This window comes from Lutra lutra, chromosome 9, assembly GCF_902655055.1.
Source record: "Lutra lutra chromosome 9, mLutLut1.2, whole genome shotgun sequence".
In the NCBI taxonomy this organism is placed as follows: Eukaryota; Metazoa; Chordata; class Mammalia; order Carnivora; family Mustelidae; genus Lutra; species Lutra lutra.
This window is the reverse complement of record NC_062286.1, coordinates 77148875-77167628: the sequence shown is the minus strand read 5'-3', so window position 1 is coordinate 77167628 and position 18754 is coordinate 77148875. Positions and strand designations below refer to the sequence as shown.

General features: G+C 36.9%; 1 protein-coding gene across 7 annotated transcripts in view; it reads left to right on the top strand.

Annotated features, from left to right (window-relative positions):
- THADA (THADA armadillo repeat containing) overlaps nt 1-18754 on the top strand; it is a 328389-nt gene that overhangs the window by 69992 nt on the left and 239643 nt on the right. For all 7 annotated transcript variants that reach the window (XM_047747152.1, XM_047747155.1, XM_047747154.1 and 4 more), the window contains 3 exons: nt 9291-9423; nt 11801-11914; nt 17659-17781. In XM_047747152.1, the coding sequence (XP_047603108.1) occupies nt 9291-9423; nt 11801-11914; nt 17659-17781 (370 nt within the window). The remainder of the gene's footprint in view (nt 1-9290; nt 9424-11800; nt 11915-17658; nt 17782-18754) is intronic.

Sequence of the window (18754 nt, the reverse complement as noted above, 5' to 3'; positions counted from 1 at the left end):
AGCAAATGAAAAATAAGGTAAGTGATATAAGGAACATGGTAGGGTAAAAGTTTAACAGTCAATGAATAAATAGCTTTACTTTCATTGGTACTCGTTTTTCTCAACCCAGTAACTTATTTAATTGAATGAATTTTCATTTGGATTTGCTCTTACACCTGGCAAAATGAAAGTCTGTATTTATGGGAAAATAAAACGATTTTCTTCCTTCTTGTACCCTTAGTGGTAACAGCTTGGTAAATAAACTATTATTTGGGAAATGAAGATATTGTCAAAGGCTTAATATTTACTCAGTTGAGTTACACATAATTAGTTTCCTGGCAATTGAGTTTTGTTAATTTTCTGGGAATTGTGTTTTGTACTTTGGATTTAAATGTACTTTGCATTTAAAATGTGAAATTAAGGCACCTGGATGACTCAGTGGTAAAGCGTCTGCCTTCAGCTCAGGTCACTATTCTGGGTCCTGGGATTGAGCCTCATATCAGTCTCCCTGCTCAACTGGGAGCCTGCTTCTTCCTCTCCCTTTGCCTGCTCTCCCCCTGCTTGTGGTTTCTCTCTCTGTGTCAAGCAAATAGATAGATAAATAAATAAATAAATAAAGTAAAATAAAAAGTGAAATAGTTGCTTTGGTTTGGAGGCGAAATAATTTCTTTAGGCCAGTGGTGAGTCCTTTAGTTAATACAGGAAAGTTTATTAACAGTCATAAATGTTCCCAGTTGGTCAAGGGAATTGGAATACTTCTAGAATGAATGAGACACAGTTCACATCAAGTCAGTTACAAGTAGACAGTTATCTGCTGAGTGGTTTTTCTGTGGGGTGTTTTAATTCTCCAACTAGCTTTCCATCCATATCACTCAGTTTGTTTAAAAGCTACTCTAACTCCTACCCTGGTATACATTCAGGGATTGAAATCAATCTGAAGGATAACCTGAATAAAATGATTAGGAAGGCAAATTTCTTAAAACCAATATACTCTGGTAATACATTCCCAAGCCACAGTAACTTGCTTTCTTAATTATGTGTAATTTGGAATTTTTATTCTTTCTCCATTTCCTAGGGTGCGAAGCAAACCACTAGATAGTTAATAGATCTTTTTTTTTTTTTTTCCCCAAATGAATGAATGAAATCCACTGAAACAAAGAATAGAATTGATAGTATATCTATCCTGAGCAGATCAGGCCAGATGTGGAACAGAAACTAGGACAAGCACCTTTAAATAATGCCTTTTTCTTAAGCAAGGGCTATGGCGTCAGTCTACATTATAATTCTCCCTCTGTCATTCACAAGCTTTAGAATGTTGGGGAAATTACTCAATTTCTCTTTTTTAAACTTGAGTTTAAAAAACTTTCATTAAAGATTTGAACATATTGGTAAGTCTAGTGAACACTATAATCAACAGTTGTATTCCTGGAGTAAGACTTTTCAGGTAGAGAGAAGTCCAGGTGCCAGGGTCTTGAAAGGCCTTGATGGGGACTTGATGAGGACTTGATGAGGACTTGATACTACAAGATGTAGAAAAGACTTTTGCTTTTATTCTTGAAAGGCCTTGCTGGGGATTTGATGAGAACTAGATACTATAAGATGTAGTAAAGACTTTTGCTTTTATTCTGAGTAAAACAGGGAGCCATTGGAGGGTTTATGAACAGAGGAGTGTTATGATCTAGGCTTTTAAAAGGATTACTTTAGAGGTGCCTGGGTGGTTCAGTCAGTTAAGTGGTTAAGGGTCTGCCTTTGGCTCAGGTCATGGTCCTGGGATCGAGCCCCACATCAGGCTCCCTGCTCAGTGAGGAGCCTGCTTCTCCCTTCCTCTGTGCTGCTCCCCCTGCTCTTGTGCTCTGTTAAATAAATAGATAAAATCTTTGATAAATAAATAAATAAAAAGATTACTTTGACTGCTCTGTTGAGAATAGTCTATAATAGTAAAAGCAGAGAGACCAGCTAGGAGGTTACAATATTATTGCAATTCAGGAAAGAGATGATGGCTTGAAGAGTGGTGGAGATAGTAAACAGTGATCTGAAGCTGGAGGTAATTTGAAGGTAGAACAGACAGGTATGTTGACTGATTGAATTTGGTATTTGGGAGAAAGGACAATTCCAAAATTTTTGGGCCAAGATGTATCTTTTGTATGCTACGATGGGGAAGACTGTGGGCAGAGTAGATTTTTTTTTTTAAATTTTTATTTATTTATTTATTTATTTATTTGACAGAGAGATCACAAGTAGGCAGAGAGGCAGGCAGAGAGAGAGGAAGGGAAGCAGGCTCCCTGCTGAGCAGAGAGCCCGATGCGGGGCTCGATCCCAGGACCCTGGGATCATGACCTGAGCCAAAGGCAGTGGCTTAACCCACTGAGCCACCCAGGCGCCCCCAGAGTAGATTTTTAGAGGAAGGCCATCAGTTTAGTCTGGGGTATGTTGAGTTTGAGGTGTCTAAGAGATACCACATTGAGACTGCTCTGGATCGACTTAACTTTGTGGAAGCATGTTCTTTAGAGTTTCTTTTCATGAGATCTTTGGGAGGCCAACTTACTGTTTGTCTCAAGTTGTTTTTATCTTACCTCCACTTTTGAATGTAGTTTAACTGGATATAGAATTCTGGTTAACAGTTATTTTCCCTCAGTGCTTTGAAGACCTGTGTCTTTTATTATTGCAAGTGAGAAACTTGTCTTTGTTATAATTGGTTTCCTTTCTAAGGTAATCTGTTTTTTCTTTCATCTCCTGTGTCTATTAAGGTTTTCTCTTAGTCACAATTTCACTGTGATATGCCTAGGTATGGGTTTATTTATTTGGAGTCGATACTTGGTATACATATTGAATCTGAGGCCTTATGACTTTCTTCAGTTCTGGAAATTGTCGAGGTATGTCTTTGAGATTTTTCTCCTAGACATTTTATTCCTGCTTTATGTAACCCCTCTTAGATTATATTGGTTTCTCTCAATCTATTGTACGTATGTATGTGCACACATACACACACATATACATGTGTGCATGTATATACTGTGTGTTTTTGTGTTCTTTCTATGTATTGTTTTGGGTACGTTTCCCAGAAAACTATTGTCTGAGACTCTAATGCTCTAGAATTCATCTCATCTGTTACTTTTTAAAAAATTTTGAAAGTACAGGGAGCCTGGGTGGCTCAGTGGGTTAAGCCGCTGCCTTCAGCTCAGGTCATGATCTCGGGGTCCTGGGATCGAGTCCCGCATCGGGTTCTCTGCTCAGCAGAGATCCTGCTTCCCTCTCTCTCTCTGCCTGCCTCTCCATCTACTTGTGATCTCTCTCTGTCAAATAAATAAATAAAATCTTAAAAAAAAATTTTGAAAGTACAATTTTATTTCCAGTGTTTCCAGTATCTTTGTTTTCTTTTTTTTAAAGATTTATTTATTTATTTATTTATTTATTATTTTATTATTTTTTTTTAAAGATTTTATTTATTTATTTGACAGACAGGGATCACAAGTAGGCAGAGAGGCAGGCAGAGAGAGAGGGAAGCAGGCTCCCTGCTGAACAGAGAGCCCGATGCGGGGCTCAATCCCAGGACTCCGGGATCACGACCTGAGCTGAAGGCAGAGGCTTAACCCACTGAGCCACCCAGGTGCCCCAAGATTTTATTTATTTAGAGAGAGATTTATATATTTATTTAGTGCACAGATGTGAGTTGGAGGAGGGGCAGAAGAGAGGGAGAGAGAATCTCAAGCAGTCTCTGCACTGAGTCCGACTCTGGGCTCCATCTCTCAACCCTGAGATCATTACTTGAACCGAAATCAAGAGTCAGATGCTTAACCAACTGAGCCACTCAGGCATCTCCCAACGCTGTTTTTCATAATTTCTTCCTCTTTTTAAATAGAAGTTATTCCTTATCTCTTGAGTATTCTAAACAGTTATTTTAAGGTCTTTGTCACACTGCTTCATAAAATTAAGTTTCATATGGAGTGACTTTATTGTCAAATTACTGCTTTTTAAGATAGCTTTTCTAAATATAAAACATCTCTGTGTTTTGAGTTTTGATTTGCTGACTATATGATTAGGAGTCTTTTTTGTTTCTATTTATTCTCCTTTGGCTTATTCCTCTCTATCAGAAAAACTAGATTAGATAGTGGCATTTTGGTCTCCCACCCAAAGTAATACTGGGGGTATTACAGATCTGATCACTAAGTTAGTAGTCATCCTGCTTTGGGGTTTCTCTGGGCTCATGACTTTTCCTACTGCTGCAGCTCTGGCAGTAGCCCCTTTCCAACTTCCTTTCATGGGAGAGGAAGCCCCTGAAATTTCCCGTTTCCTGGGAGTGAGGTGAGTTACCCATCAAGAACTGACTTCCTAGCCATCATTGCTGCTTCTGGAGCTGTAACCCAGCAGATCTCTGGTATCAGCACTCTTGCTACTTTGCATTTCTATTCTGTATTACCAGATAATTATCTTGTTTTTGAGCTTACTTGGTTTGGGGATTCTATTTGTATATTTTGGTTATTATTAATATGTGTTGGGGTGTGGCTTGTCAAAATGTAAACCACCTGTTCCATTTTTCTCAGTTCAATTGAAACTCTTTAAAGCTTGCTTTTCTCATAATTATAGATAATACTTTTATTTTTTTTAAGATTTTACTTTTTTAAAGTAATCTTCATATCCCAAGTGGGACTCGAACTTAAAAACAACCCCAAGATCAAGAGTCACATGCTCTGCTGACTGAGCTAGCCAGGTGCCCCAATAGTAGATAAAAATTTTAGAAAACAACCTGTTTAAGAACATATTATACACTTAATCAGGACAAACTCATTTAATCCTCCCCAACACTTTGATTTCGTAGACGAGGAAAGGGACAAATGGGGAGGTTTCTTAACTTGTCCTAGATCACACCACTAATAGGTGACAGAGCAAGGATTCTAAACTAAATAAATTAGCCCTGTAGTCTTTCCTCCTAAGCACTATCATGTGCTCTCCCACCTTTCATAGACTTGTTTGTTGCAAAGTAAGATAAGATGTGAAAAGTCTAGTGTTGTATCTGATGTATAATAGACATTCAGTACATGTTTATTTTTCTTTCCTTCGTGGTAGGCAAATATATTTTGAGTGTGATAATTTAAACAACACTTCTAAGTTTATTTTGTTTAAAATGTAGCATGTTTCATTTTATTAAGAAGGGTAGGAATTCTATTATTGGACTAATTTTCTTGTGTGGCTATGGGGGCAGGACTAGCCTGGGAGAGGATGCAGAGCTAGGAAGCTAGAGAATCAGAGAAATAAGGTCCAGTGCAAAGTCCATATTGAAAACCAGACAACTGAAACGTTCTGCAGAAAAACCAGTGTGATCCTGGGGAATTCCATAGCAGAGGACCGTGTGGACTAGATGGGAGGAGCTGGTGCCTTGAACATTTCCCAGAGCTCCTGAGGTTCCTGGATCCTTGGCAGTGGGCCAGAGAGGGCTCTGGGGAGGGCACTTTGCCAGCCTTTACCTCGTTGAATATTCTTTAACCTTTATTTTCAAGTTCCCCAAATTAACAAGGAGCATTTAGTCTTAGTATGTGCCACTCAAGGGAATCAATAGGCCTGGTTTACTGTTTATAATTATAATAGCCAAGAATCTAAATTAGGGAATTGCCCCTGGGGCCTTAAACTATTTCCTCAGTCATCTCATCTCTTGCTCCCTCAAGCCCACACATATGGGCCTTCCACCATACTGCCCGCACATCCTCCAAGCCCAGCCTAGAGTCCACCCTGTCCGTGGCACCGTACTGACCACCTGTATGCTTTGTGCCTAGCAGTTCCTCGTACAGTAGAAACTTTGAGAAAGGAAAGGGCCTTGTGAGATGTAACATTTAGAGGAAGTTTTACTAATTTGTATGACTAGGAAAAGTGTGGAAATCATAAAAAAATGCTTAGTTGGGAATATGGAGAGGGTACGTATATGTGCATGTGTGTCTGTGTGTGTGGCATGTATGTTAGAATGGGAATCAGCAAAGTGCACAACCTCACTATAACAAAGTCTATAGACATATGGAAAATTTTTTAAGGTTAGAATCAAGCTGGAATATTTGATTAAGATGGAAAAGGAATTAGATCAAGATTGTTAACAGTCACGAGCCCTTCTAAGTTCAGGCAAGGAGGGATGATGCATGGTGAGGTGGCCTGCTCTTGTCTCTGACCTGCCTACCATTTTCAGATTGGTTGGTTTTGCTAGAACCTCTGTATGCCAGGTCAGGGAGGCTCAAGAGAGGTTCACAGACGGTGTTGAGGAGCATTACTGAGCTAGTATTTATTATTCTCGTATTTTAGTGCACTTGAAAGGAAAATAAGGAAATAGGAAAATACCTCTTATCTCTTATAGTTCCTTTTCCTCAGTTTTTTTTTTATAGTGAATTCCTACTGGAGACTTGACCTTAGACTGTAGCATTTTTTATAAGCAAGTCCTACATTGCACTGTGATGGGGAAGAGAACTAAATGAAATCTACCTGTAATCTTAGATCAAGTAGTTTTTACTGTATTCACCTCTGTGACTCCAGTTTTTTTGGATGATTAGACCACAAAAGATGACTTTTGCTTTGATTTTTTTTTTTCCTTTTTCCTGCTCACCCACTGTGGAGTAAATTAATCCAAACATACTTAAAAAACTGTGAAGAATGAGCAAAGGAAGACCATAATCTGTAACTGTATCATTAGCACTTAACATCTCTGGGAAGTTTGGATTTAAGTGTTTGATTGGGTAACTGTGGGAGGATTATACCAAGCTGGCATTGTTAATAATAAACTAGAAAATGATGCCATGAAATTAAAGGCATTTATCTTAATTTTTTTTTAAAGATTTTATTTATTTACTTGACAGAGATCACAAGCAGGAAGAGAGGCAGGCAGAGAGAAAGGAGGGGAAACAGGCTCCCCAGTGAGCAGCGAGCCCGATGTGGGGCTCAATCCCAGGACCCTGAGATCATGACCTGAGCTGAAGGCAGAGGCTTTAACCCACTGAGCCACCCAGGCACCCCTTATCTTAATTTTTAAAAAGATATAAATCCAGTGATGGGAAGTAACTTCAGTTCTTATAAAAGTGTGGGAGGGTTACTTTTATTATGAAAATTTCAAACATTACACGAATGGATTATTTTTATTATGAGGAGTTTCAAATGTAAATTTTAAACATATAATTTATAAACATATAAAGCACATAAAAATTTCAAGCATATGTTTATAAAACTGGAGAGCATAATGAAATGAACTGCCTATACCCATCACCCATATTCAACACTTATCAGAGTTTTGCCACTCTTGCTTCATCTGTACCTTTCATTATGGCCTGCTGAAGTGTTAAAAAGTACATTTCTGATTTGTTATTTTCATACCTGTGTACTTCAGTATGCGTCTCTAAACAATATGGACATTGCTTCCATGTTCATAATGCCCCTGACACATCCTATAAATACACATCCTTGGTGTCCTATAATCTCTAGTACATTTTTAGGCCCATGTTAAACTTTTAAAAACCTTTTTTAAAACTTCTGCTTTAGAGTAGTATTATTTACACATATTTTGTTTTATGCAAGACCTAAACAACTAAATTTGAGTTGCTGTTTGAAATAGTTAATTAGAAACTGAAGTTGTCAATCTGATATCAGACTAAAGAAAAAAAATCCCACATGTGATTCTAAGAGGTCAGTTCACACTGCAAATTAGAAATCAGTTATCTTGGGGCGCCTGGGTGGCTCAGTGGGTTAAGCCGCTGCCTTCGGCTCAGGTCATGATCTCAGGGTCCTGGGATCGAGCCCCGCATCGGGCTCTCTGCTCAGCAGGGAGCCTGCTTCCTCCCCTCTCTCTACCTGCCTCTCTGCCTGCTTGTGATCTCTCTCTGTCAAATAAATAAATAAAATCTTAAAAAAAAAAAAAAAAAAGAAATCAGTTATCTTGGAGCACCTGGGTGGCTCAGTCAGTTAAGCATCCGCCTTTGGTTCAGGTCATGATTCCAGGGTCCTGCTTCTTCCTCTTCCTACCTGCCTCTTCCTACCTCTCTCTCTTGCTATTTCTCTCTCTCTCAAATAAATAAATAAAATCTTTGGGGGGAAAAAAAAGAATTAGGTTATCTTTCTACAGAATGTCTTCCTCAGTGTAAAAAAATATTTTTTCTTTGGACTTCATCCCTTTATTTTCATGTGTTTTTTTTAAATCCAGTTACGATCCTCCTAAAATAATTGTCTACCACTGAATATACTATTTCTTAAGAAAATGTTATATAATCTGATAAAGTATAAGGTTAAAAAATTTGGGGGGCACCTGGGTGGCTTAAGTCAGTTAACCGTCTAACTTCTGCTCAGGTCCTGGTCTCCGGGCCCTGGGATTGAGCCCTGTCGGGCTCCCTGCTTAGTGGGGAGTCTGCTTCTCCCTCTGCCCCTCCCCCTACTCATGTGCCCATTCTTTTTCTCTCACTCTCTCAAATAAATAAATAAAACCTTAAAAAGAAGCTTTTTATTTTTTATTTTATTTTTTTTTTAAAGATTTATTAATTTGACAGAGATCACAAGTAGGCAGAGAGGCAGGCAGAGAGAGAGAGAGAGAGAGGAAGAAGCAGGCTCCCTGTCGAGCAGAGAGCCCGATGCGGGGCTCGATCCCAGGACCCTGGAATCATGACCCGAGCCGAAGGCGAGGCTTTAACCGACTGAGCCACCCAGGCGCCCCAAAAAGAAGCTTTTTAAATAAAATTTTCTTAAGCACTCTAGAGTAACAGTATAATAGAACAGAATCTCACTAACGGTAATGTCCAAATAACCTCAAAATGTTTATGCCAACTTGCTTCATCAATTCTCCATTGGATTTGGTTGAAAATTTTGTGGTAGACCACATTTTGAAAGACACGAAAATGATTACTAAAATATACCTTAAAAATACACCTTAATATGTGTTTTCTTTGGATGTAAATAATCTTTATAAAGGTAGAACATAAGTTATATTAAAGTTTATTTCCTTTGTTAGAAATCTTGAGTTTTGCAGATAGATTATCTGTAGGAATTTCATTAATGTCAAAAGATCAGAACATTTTGACTGTGGGCGTAAGCCATGGTATTAAAACTTATTTTGCAGACAAGACACATGTTTCATAGGCTTTTGTAAGAAGCGGACTCTTTAATAGTTTCAAACCTTAAGACCCGTAATAAAGAGGAAAATAAGTGAAAAGTAGAAAGGGAGACAATTTTTAGTTTCCCTCCTTCCAAATGTAAGAATATTTATTCTTTTCTAACAACGTTGATGTGTATCCGTAGTTTGTACTTTTACCTTTTGGTACTTGGTTATTCCAAATGTTTGCTTTATATATCCCTTTCAGGTGCCCCAATGTGAGTCTGCAAAAGCTACCGGAACAGTGGTTATGGAATGTTTTAGAAGAAATTAAATGCAGTGATCCTTCATCTAAACTCTGTGCTACAAGGCGCAGTGCAGGAATTCCTTTCTACATACAGGTACTTATCCACAGGACATAGCTGTTTGTCCTCTGATAATTTGTTTTATTTGTCTTTTGACAATTCCCTTGACATGTGAGTAAACATATTGCATAAGGGACAATTCTGTCTCTTAAGTACTGTAGCACTTGTGGCTTTGTTGTATGTGTGGACGGTGTGTTCCCGTGACAGATCTGTTCTTGGAACAAACCCTCCACGAGGTCAGTCTTGTCATGTGAACAGAGGTTGGTATAGATTTCCGCCTGGGTATGAAGAGGCAGTCCTCACTGCTCACTTCTAGGAAGTGTACGTGTTACCTTTTTCTTTTTGAATTAGAAAAAATAGTCTTCCTGTTATTTCAAGACCCTTAAGACTCTCTATAAGTAACAAGCAGTAGCAGTTTCTTCTGAATCCTTCCATAAAATATATGTTTTTGTTTAATATTCAGTAAGTCAGTCCAGGAAGAGGGGTGGTATTATAAAAGCAATGAAAATCAGTGAAACGAAATATTTTGTTTAGTGTCCCTACCTGCATTTTTTTCTTCTCTTTCTTATTCCTTCCCCAAATTTCCAATGTCATCATTGTGTGATGACAGTGGATCCCACTTGCAGAGGCTGTTGATTTTGATACAGAGATCTTCAAGGTAGTTCTGCTAGATGAATTTTGGTGACCTTCAGAAATGAACTGCTCTCTGATCTGACCCATTCCACATCAGTTGGGTTCATCTCCTGCCTGTAATTCATTCTGACCTAGTGTGTTTTTGCCTCATTCGTCTGTCTGAGGACAAACGTTAACACCACAGCGAGGTCTAGTTGCCTGTTTGTGCTGTGTGCTAATTCCACCCGTGGTTCCCATCCAGTAGTGAATAGTGGTCACAGTGACAGAGCAATCAGGGACATGCGATTTCTTAGCCCATCCTTGGGGAGAGTGTCGTAATTATGCCCACAGCTCTTGATGGAACAAAAGCCATGGTTCCAAGGAGACATTTCAGTAATTGCATATAACTTTCTTATTTATGTTAGTTGAGTAAAATATAAATTATTAGGAAAATCTGCTCCAAGATGTCCCATTTCTCATAGCATAATTTACTAATAAGTTATGTTCTCATGGAAAACTTTATTTAGTGTTGACTATGGAGAAAAACTGCCCTCCTTAGTTTATGAACTTAACTTTTGTGCAAACAGATATGGAATTTTTTTGAGTGGTCATTAGAAGAATAATATATATGGGTTTTCTGAGCATAGATATACTATGATAAATTTTTCTTTTAAACTTACCTATTTTGGGTCTTCCTCTTTTATGGATTATAAGTATTTCTGAAGAAGCTGAGTAGCTTGAAACTTTTACTCTTGAGAGCTAGTAGCTCGTACAAATGAAATAATTCCTGCTACTCCTAGTCCTACACAACCACTAATCTATTTTCTGTTTCTATAGATTTGCCTATTCTGGACATTTCATGTAGATGGAATCATATAATGTGTGGCCTTCCTGTCTGGCTTCTTTCACTTAGCATGTTTCAGAATCCATCCATGTTGTAGCAAATATCAGTACCTCATTCCTTTTTATTGCCTCAGGTAGTTTGATATCCTATTTTTATGTTTATTGTGCATTAGCAAAATGTTAGACGTAAATGAGCAGCTCTTGAAAATTCAAGCGTAGGACCCCTTTGGAGTTTATAGTATTTTCTTTTGCTGCATGGAGTTTCCAGTGCTACAATTTGATACTCCTCCAGGTAGAGACTCTTTAGTAAAGAATTAAATAACTGACTAGTCTCCAGGGAGTTTCCAAATCCTTGCTAGAAATTTAGAAAATTTAGAAAAACTTTTTTTGTCTTTTAAGTAAAGAGAATTTTCTTGTTGGTAAATTTGTTATAAAAACTGCTTGCTTATTGTATCTGAGACCTGCTACCTAGTTATGGTCCTAAAGGAGTTGTCAACAAGAGCCATTTTCTCAGCCTCTTAGAATTATATCGTTAACAAGCAAACCTGGAAATGACACCATCACCGAATTTTTCTGATGAAGAATCCCAGGGATGGTGAGGTTAAGCTACTTTCCCAAGACCACATGGTTTATTTAACTTTGTTGACACCACAAATTTTTTTTTAAGATTTTATTTATTTATTTGACAGAGATTACAAGTAGGCAGAGAGGCAGGCAGAGAGAGAGAGGGGGAAGCAGGCTCCCCGCTGAGCAGAGAGCCTGATGTGGGGCTTGATCCCAGGACCCTGAGATCATGACCTGAGCCGAAGGCAGAGGCTTAACCCACTGAACCACCCAGGCACCCCGACACCACGAATTTTTATAGGGGGATTTTGCATTTTGGGATTGATTCTGGGAAGTAGCAAATAGGTATATGTAAAATCAGAGCCCCGTTAATTTTTGCCTTGTTTTTCCACAGGCACTATTGGCATGTGAACCTAAGAAAGGCAAAATGGAATTGTTGAAAATAACAATGAAAGAGTTAATCACATTGGCTCGGCCTACTCATGACTCACGGAGCACAGTCCCCCAGGTAATAATGAAATATACAAAGGCTGCTAAGAAGGCAGTGATTTTAAATCTTTGATGTACCAAAGGAAAAAAAAAAAGGGTATCTGCTGAAGATACAGAATTCTTGAAAATGGCGCAGGCATCTGATGCTTGACCTGAATTTGTTTTGTTTTGCTTTGTTGGCCTTTCCTAGATATAAAATAAATCATTGCTGTAGTCGATATATATTAACCAAAATGAAATATTTTAAAACTCTAGTGAAAACATCCAGTTTAGATAAGATATTTTATAATACTTCCCTTGCATCTAAAATTTTTTAAATGAATGTACTATCACTTTAAAATTTCATGTGTGTTTTTTGAGTTGACAACACATTTTGTAATTCAGTAGCTGATCTTTCCCTAAAAGGACATGTCTATCCTTTGGTATATTCATATTTTAATTTTAGCTAATATTTAGTCTCTTTTAATCACTGCTGTGGCTGGGTTAAGTGTGTATGAGCGTGTCTGTGTGTGTGTGTGAGTGAGAAGTTGGGATAAGTAATCCTTGCAGCTCCACTCTACTCCATAATAGTAAATACCTTTAAGTACATCTTGTCTAAGCTTTTTCAGTAAATGCTTTATAGTAAGACTTTCCTCCCCAACAGTAGGAGGCCCAGGCTAGGTCAGGGAACAGAAGAGCTGACACGTCAATCAAGTACAATACGTCCGTACATGTGGTTTTATTTCAGAACCTGTGGGAGGTGTCAAAGGGAGTCCATGGGCCAGAGTGTGACTAATGGAAAAGGATGGGGTTTATTAGCGTATGGTACTTTCTGTCCTGTGACTATAAAATGTGAAATATCCTTATTTCTTGCAAACTTTTAAAGTGTTACTGATCACCTTTCAGAAGTTATCAGTCTTAGATTTTTTTCCAGCAAAATGTGAAAAATACAATTTGGTTCCATTTTCCTAGACTCCCACTTAAAGAAAGTGCTATTTTTTATGAGAACATCTGAAAATAATGGAGTTTGATTTTAAACAGTGTTGGATAATTACTGTCCTACTCTGCTTCAAGATCATTCATGGCATTTTAGTGGTCATTTTTATTAACTCGATAAAATGTAAAAACTTTGTCTCTGACTAGTCTTCTAGGCATTCGTTGATAATTTGCTTTCCTTCTCCCCTTCTGTGGTATATTTCTTATTATTTTTATTAGGTATCTATGAAACATTTCAGCATATAAAAATGTGCAGTGAACAATGAACATCCATGAAACCAGGTCAACCTGAAGAATTGTATGTGTTGTGGGCTCCTCTGCATCCTGTACCCCTTTCTCCCCTCCTTAGCTATAATCACTAATCCAAGCTCCTCTGTGCACATTTTTCATTATTTTGTGACCTTTTTTAAAAAACATAAATGGTATTATCCATACATCTTTTTATAGTTTGGGTGTTTCCAATAGACATTATTTTTCAAGGTGAGTGAGCGTAAGTTCTTTCGTTGTAATTTTTTTCTTTCTCTCTCTCTTTTTTTTATTGATTGGTTTTAGAGAGAGTGTTAGTGGGGTGGCATGGGAGAGGGAAGGGGGAAGAGGAGAGAATCTGAAGTAGATTCAGGGCCAAGCTGGGGCTTGATTCCACAACGGCAGATCATGGCCTGAGCTGAAACCAGAAGTTCGACAATTGACTGAGCCACCTAGGCGCCCCAACTTCATTGTAATTTCAGAATGGCATTTCATTATACTTAGTTTCTGCCTTTCTGCTTCATGTGAAATGGCACTTCCCGGTTTTATTTCAGATTTATCTAAAACCTGGCTAGCTTTAACATATTTTCATGTTTCATTTTTAGTCTTCTGGATTACTTCTGTGAATTGCCCATTTAAACACTTTCTGGGGAAGCCTGGGTGGCTCAGTTGGTTAAGCTGCTGCCTTCGACTCAGGTCATGATCCCAGGGTCCTGGAACTGAGTCCCGCATCGGGCTCCTTGCTTGGCAGGGAGCCTGCTTCTCTCTCTGCTTCTGCCTGCCACTCTGCCTGCTTGTGTGCTCGCTCTCTCTCTCTCTCTCTCTTTGACAAATAAATACATAAATAAATAAAAAAACTTAAAAAAAACACACCACTTTCTGGCTGCCTTCAACTTGGTTATTTGCCTTTGTCTTGTAGGAATTGGGGTTTGCTGTTTTCAGATGATTTTCCTGGGGCATTTGGGTGGCTGAGTTGGTTAAGCATCTGCCTTTGGCTTAGGTCATGATTTCAGGGTCCTAGGATCAAGCTCTGCATTGGGCTCCCTGCTCAGGGGGGCGTCTGCTTCTCCACCTCCCTCTGCACCCCAGCTCCCCCTCTCCTTCTCTCTCTGTCTCTCAAATAAATAAATGAAAAATCTTTTAAAAAAAGATCTTCCTGATAACAATATTCCTTTTTGGTTGAGTTACACATACCTTCTCCCAACCTGTGGCTTCTCCTTTCACTTTGCTTACACTTTTATTGCTGGAAGTTTTAAATTTTAATCAAGTGGATTGTGTCAGCTTTTTCTTTTATGGTTTGTGCATTTGGATCTTGTTTAGAATACTCCAAAGTCAGAAGGATATTTTACATTTTCTTTTTAAAGTTTTAGAGTTTTACTTCTCACATTTCATCTTTACACCACCTGTAATTTGTTTTTGATTGTGTGTAAAATAAGAAAAAAATTTATTACTTTCCATTTGGATAATTAATATGCAAGCATTTTTGATCCAGGATATCTTTTCCCCATGATTTATAACATCCTTCTGTCTTTCATGTACTGTTTTTATTGATATGCATATCTGTTCATGTGCTCTGTTTTATTGGTCTCCTAGTCTATCCCTGAGCCAAAATCACTATTTAAGTTACTATCTTTTTAATAAGTTTTGGTATCTGGTAGGGTGAATCTCCCTTTTCCCCCTTTGGAATTATCTTAGCTATATTTGTTCCATTGTATTTTCAAAGTTACAGAGTTGGCTTATTAAGTTCAACAAAACCCCTTTTTTAAAAAATTTTTTTTAAAAATTTTATTTATTTGATAGACAGAGATCACAAGCAGGCAAAGAGGCAGGCAGGGGGTTGGGGGGAGCAGGCTCCCTGCTGAGCAGAGAGCCCGATGCGGGGCTCGATCCCAGGACCCTGAGATCATGACCTGAGCCGAAGGCAGAGGCTTAATCCACTGAGCCACCCAGGCAACCCAACAAAACCCCTTTTAGAATTTTGGTTGGAATTTAAATTTATTGATTTGTTTGGGGAAAACGACTGCGCTGAATATAAGCACAACAGTAACCAAAAAAATTAATTGCACTTGTACAAACCGGCAGTGTACAATATAATCTTTAAAATACCATTTATAGTCACTAGAAAAATTAAATCTCACAAAAATTAAATCTCACAAAAGGTCTACAAGACTTATAGAAAATTATTTTTAAAAATAATGGAAGACACACAAGAAGATCTGAATAAATGGAAAAAAAAGCCATGCTCATGGACTGGAAAATTCAATATAAAAAAAGAAGTCATGTCAGCAATTGCTGTACAATTAATGACTTAGACGTAAATTCTTTTGGATTTTCTTTATGGATAAACATATACCTCAGTGAGTAATGCTAAACATGTTTTACCTCCTAATTCTTATTCATGGGACATTTTTCTTATTCTTCTGGCTGGACCTTGTAGTATGGTTTGTATAGAAATGGAGATAGCAGGCGGCCTTGTATTGTTTCTAATATTTGCTATAGGTTTAAATCTATCTTGTATCCTATTGAGGAAATCAAATTTTATTGAACGCTTTCAAGTGTCTTTTGAGATAAATGGTTCTTTTTAGAATTTGCAAATATGAAGATATTGATTTTTTTCATACAATACCGTCTTTGCCTACAGGCCAAACCCACAACTTTGACATTTTTTTATACATTTTATACATTATACATTTTTTATACAGTCACTTAAAAGTTTTTAAAAAATATTTTTGCATATTTTCACTGGATTCATAAGTGAGACTGACCTGTGGTTTTCTTTTTTCATGCTGTACCTGTCCTTATTTTTTATGTAAAATTTTTATTGAATTATAACACTACAAAGACATGTGTATATCATGTGTACACCACAGTAGAGTTCACGAGGTGAACACATTTGTGTGTAGCAAGAGACAGAACTAAATTTTAGCACCTGAAAACCTCCTCATGCTCCCTTCTCATCAGTACCTTTTCCCCAAGGGTGACCACTAGCCTAACTTTAACACTTTAGTTTTAGTTTTACCTGTTTTTTTTTTTCTTTTTCATTTTAAATAAATGAAATCATACACTATACACTCTTTTGATATGGTTTCTTTTGACCAATGGTATGTTTATAGTATCCATCCAAATTGTGATTTATTCATTTTCATTGTTTTATAATATTATATAACTTCTTCATTCTTCTATTGATGAACATTTGGGTAGTTTTTAAATTCGGGTTATTAAGAATAGTACTATTACAAATGTTCTCGTACATGCCCAATGGTGAATATATATGTACATTTCTGTTTAGTAGATACCTAGGAGTGATTATTAGGTGTTGTATATTAAGCTTTGGTAGGTATTACCATTTTCCCAAAATAGTTATCCTTACTTTGTATTTATAGCCAGGCTATGCTAGACTGACAAAATAAATTCAGCAGTCTTTTCTTCTCTAAATAGTTTATGTAAATTGGGATTATCTATTCTTTGAGTATTTGATAGAATTCATACATAAAATCATGTGGGTTAATTTTTTGGTAATTGTTGTAGTTATTAGGTTAGGGGTTTTTTGTTTGTTTGTTTTTGGTCTCTGGGTAGGATTTTTATCTATTGATTTCCTTTATGTAGTGCTAACATCTATCTAACTTTTTAATTTCTCCTTGAATTTGTTTGATAAATTCTGTTTCCTGGAAAAGTGTTCATTTTTACTTAATTTTCCGAATTGATTAGGGTAGTGTTATTCATAGCAGTATTCTTACTTTTACCTTATTCTCTCATTTATCTGTAGTCATGTCATCCTTGGTATTCTCACGATACTGCTTATTTTCTTCTCTCTCTTCTTGGTTAGTCAGAAGTTTTTTTCTATTTCAAAGTATCAGCTTTGGGTTGCTTTTTTCAAATTTTATGCTCTTTTAAATTTTCTTTCTCTGTTTTGAATTTATTGTTCTTTATCATCTTTATAGGACACTTAGCATACTCATTTTTAGTCTTTTTTTTTTTAAATAGAAGCATGTAAGGCATGCATTTGTTTTAAGTTCTACTTACAGTGCATCTCCCAAATGTTGATGTGTAGTATTTTCGTTGTTATTCAGCTCTAAATATTAAAAAAAGGGGTTTTTTTTGACTAGTGTTTTAAAAAAGTCTCAGTTTTAAATATATTTAAAGAAATCAGTTTCTAACTTAATTCCACTGTAATCAGAGTATAATCTCTAAGATTTTAATTGTTTGGTATTTGTTGAGATTTTTATTTGTGGCTAGGTTTGAAGTCATTTTTAAAAAATAAATGTTCCATGTGTACTGGAAAAGAGCATTTTGTTTTTACTTGGTAGGTTCGGGATTCTGTGTATGTCCATTGGATCAAGCTTTTTTTATTGCATTGTTCAAATTGTACTTTAGAAAAATTGACTCAGATACTAGTTGTTTTATTAAAATCTGCTCTTACATTTGTGGATTATTTATTTCTTACTGTAATTAAATAATTTTTTTTGAGTTTAACTATTAGATCTGTACAGATTTAGTACCATGGTCTTTGACCCACAACTAATTTTCAGATTTTTATTCTAGGTTCATGCTTTAAATATCCTTAGAGCCTTGTTCAGAGATACACGTCTGGGAGAAAATATTATTCCGTATGTTGCTGACGGAGCTAAGGCTGCAATTCTAGGCTTTACATCACCAGTCTGGGCGGTAAGTGCTTTTGCCATTTATTTTCATTGACTTAATTATATTTCCAAATAGGTTTTAATAAACTATTATTTATCTTTTTTGTTGGCTTTTTATTTTTTATTTTTTTATTTTTTTAAGATTTTATTTATTTATTTGACAGAGAGAGAGATCACAAGTAGACAGAGAGAGAGAGAGAGGGAAGCAGGCTCCCTGCCGAGCAGAGAGCTCGATGCGGGACTCGATCCCAGGACCCTGAGATCATGACCTAAGCCGAAGGCAGTGGCTTAACCCACTGAGCCACCCAGGCGCCCTTTTGTTGGCTTTTTAGCCATAACTCTTTGTTTTCTTATTGAAGTGATTGCTTTAGAGGTTTTAGCATCTATCTTAAGCATCACAGTCATCCCTCAAGTGGTATTATATCACTTTTGTTGAAGTAGAAGATTTTGTAAGAACCTAATAATATATACTTATATTTCTCTCCTCCCAATCTTTGTGCTCTTTTTTTTCTTTTTAAGATTTTATTTATTTATCTGAGACAGATATCACAAGGGGTAAGGTTAGAGGGAAGTATAGAGGGAGAAGCAGACTCCTGCCTGAGCTGGGAGCCTGATGTGGGACTTGATCCCAGGACCCTGGGATCATGACCTGAGCCAAAGGCAGATTCTTAATGACTGAGTCACCCAGGTGCCCCAATCTTTGTGCTTTTATTACACATTTTATATATATATATACATATATGTATATATATATACACACACACACACACATATATAAAGTACATATATTTGTATATATATATTTTATGTATATAAAATACACTTTTATATGTATTATAAACCCATACTACATTGTTATTATTTTGTATAAATTATCATTTATTTCTTTTTTAAAATTTACCATTTTAACCATTTGAAAATGTGTAGTTCAGGGGCTTGAAGTACACTTGCAGTGTTGTGCAGTCATCCCTGCTATCCGTGTTCAGAGCTTTTTCATC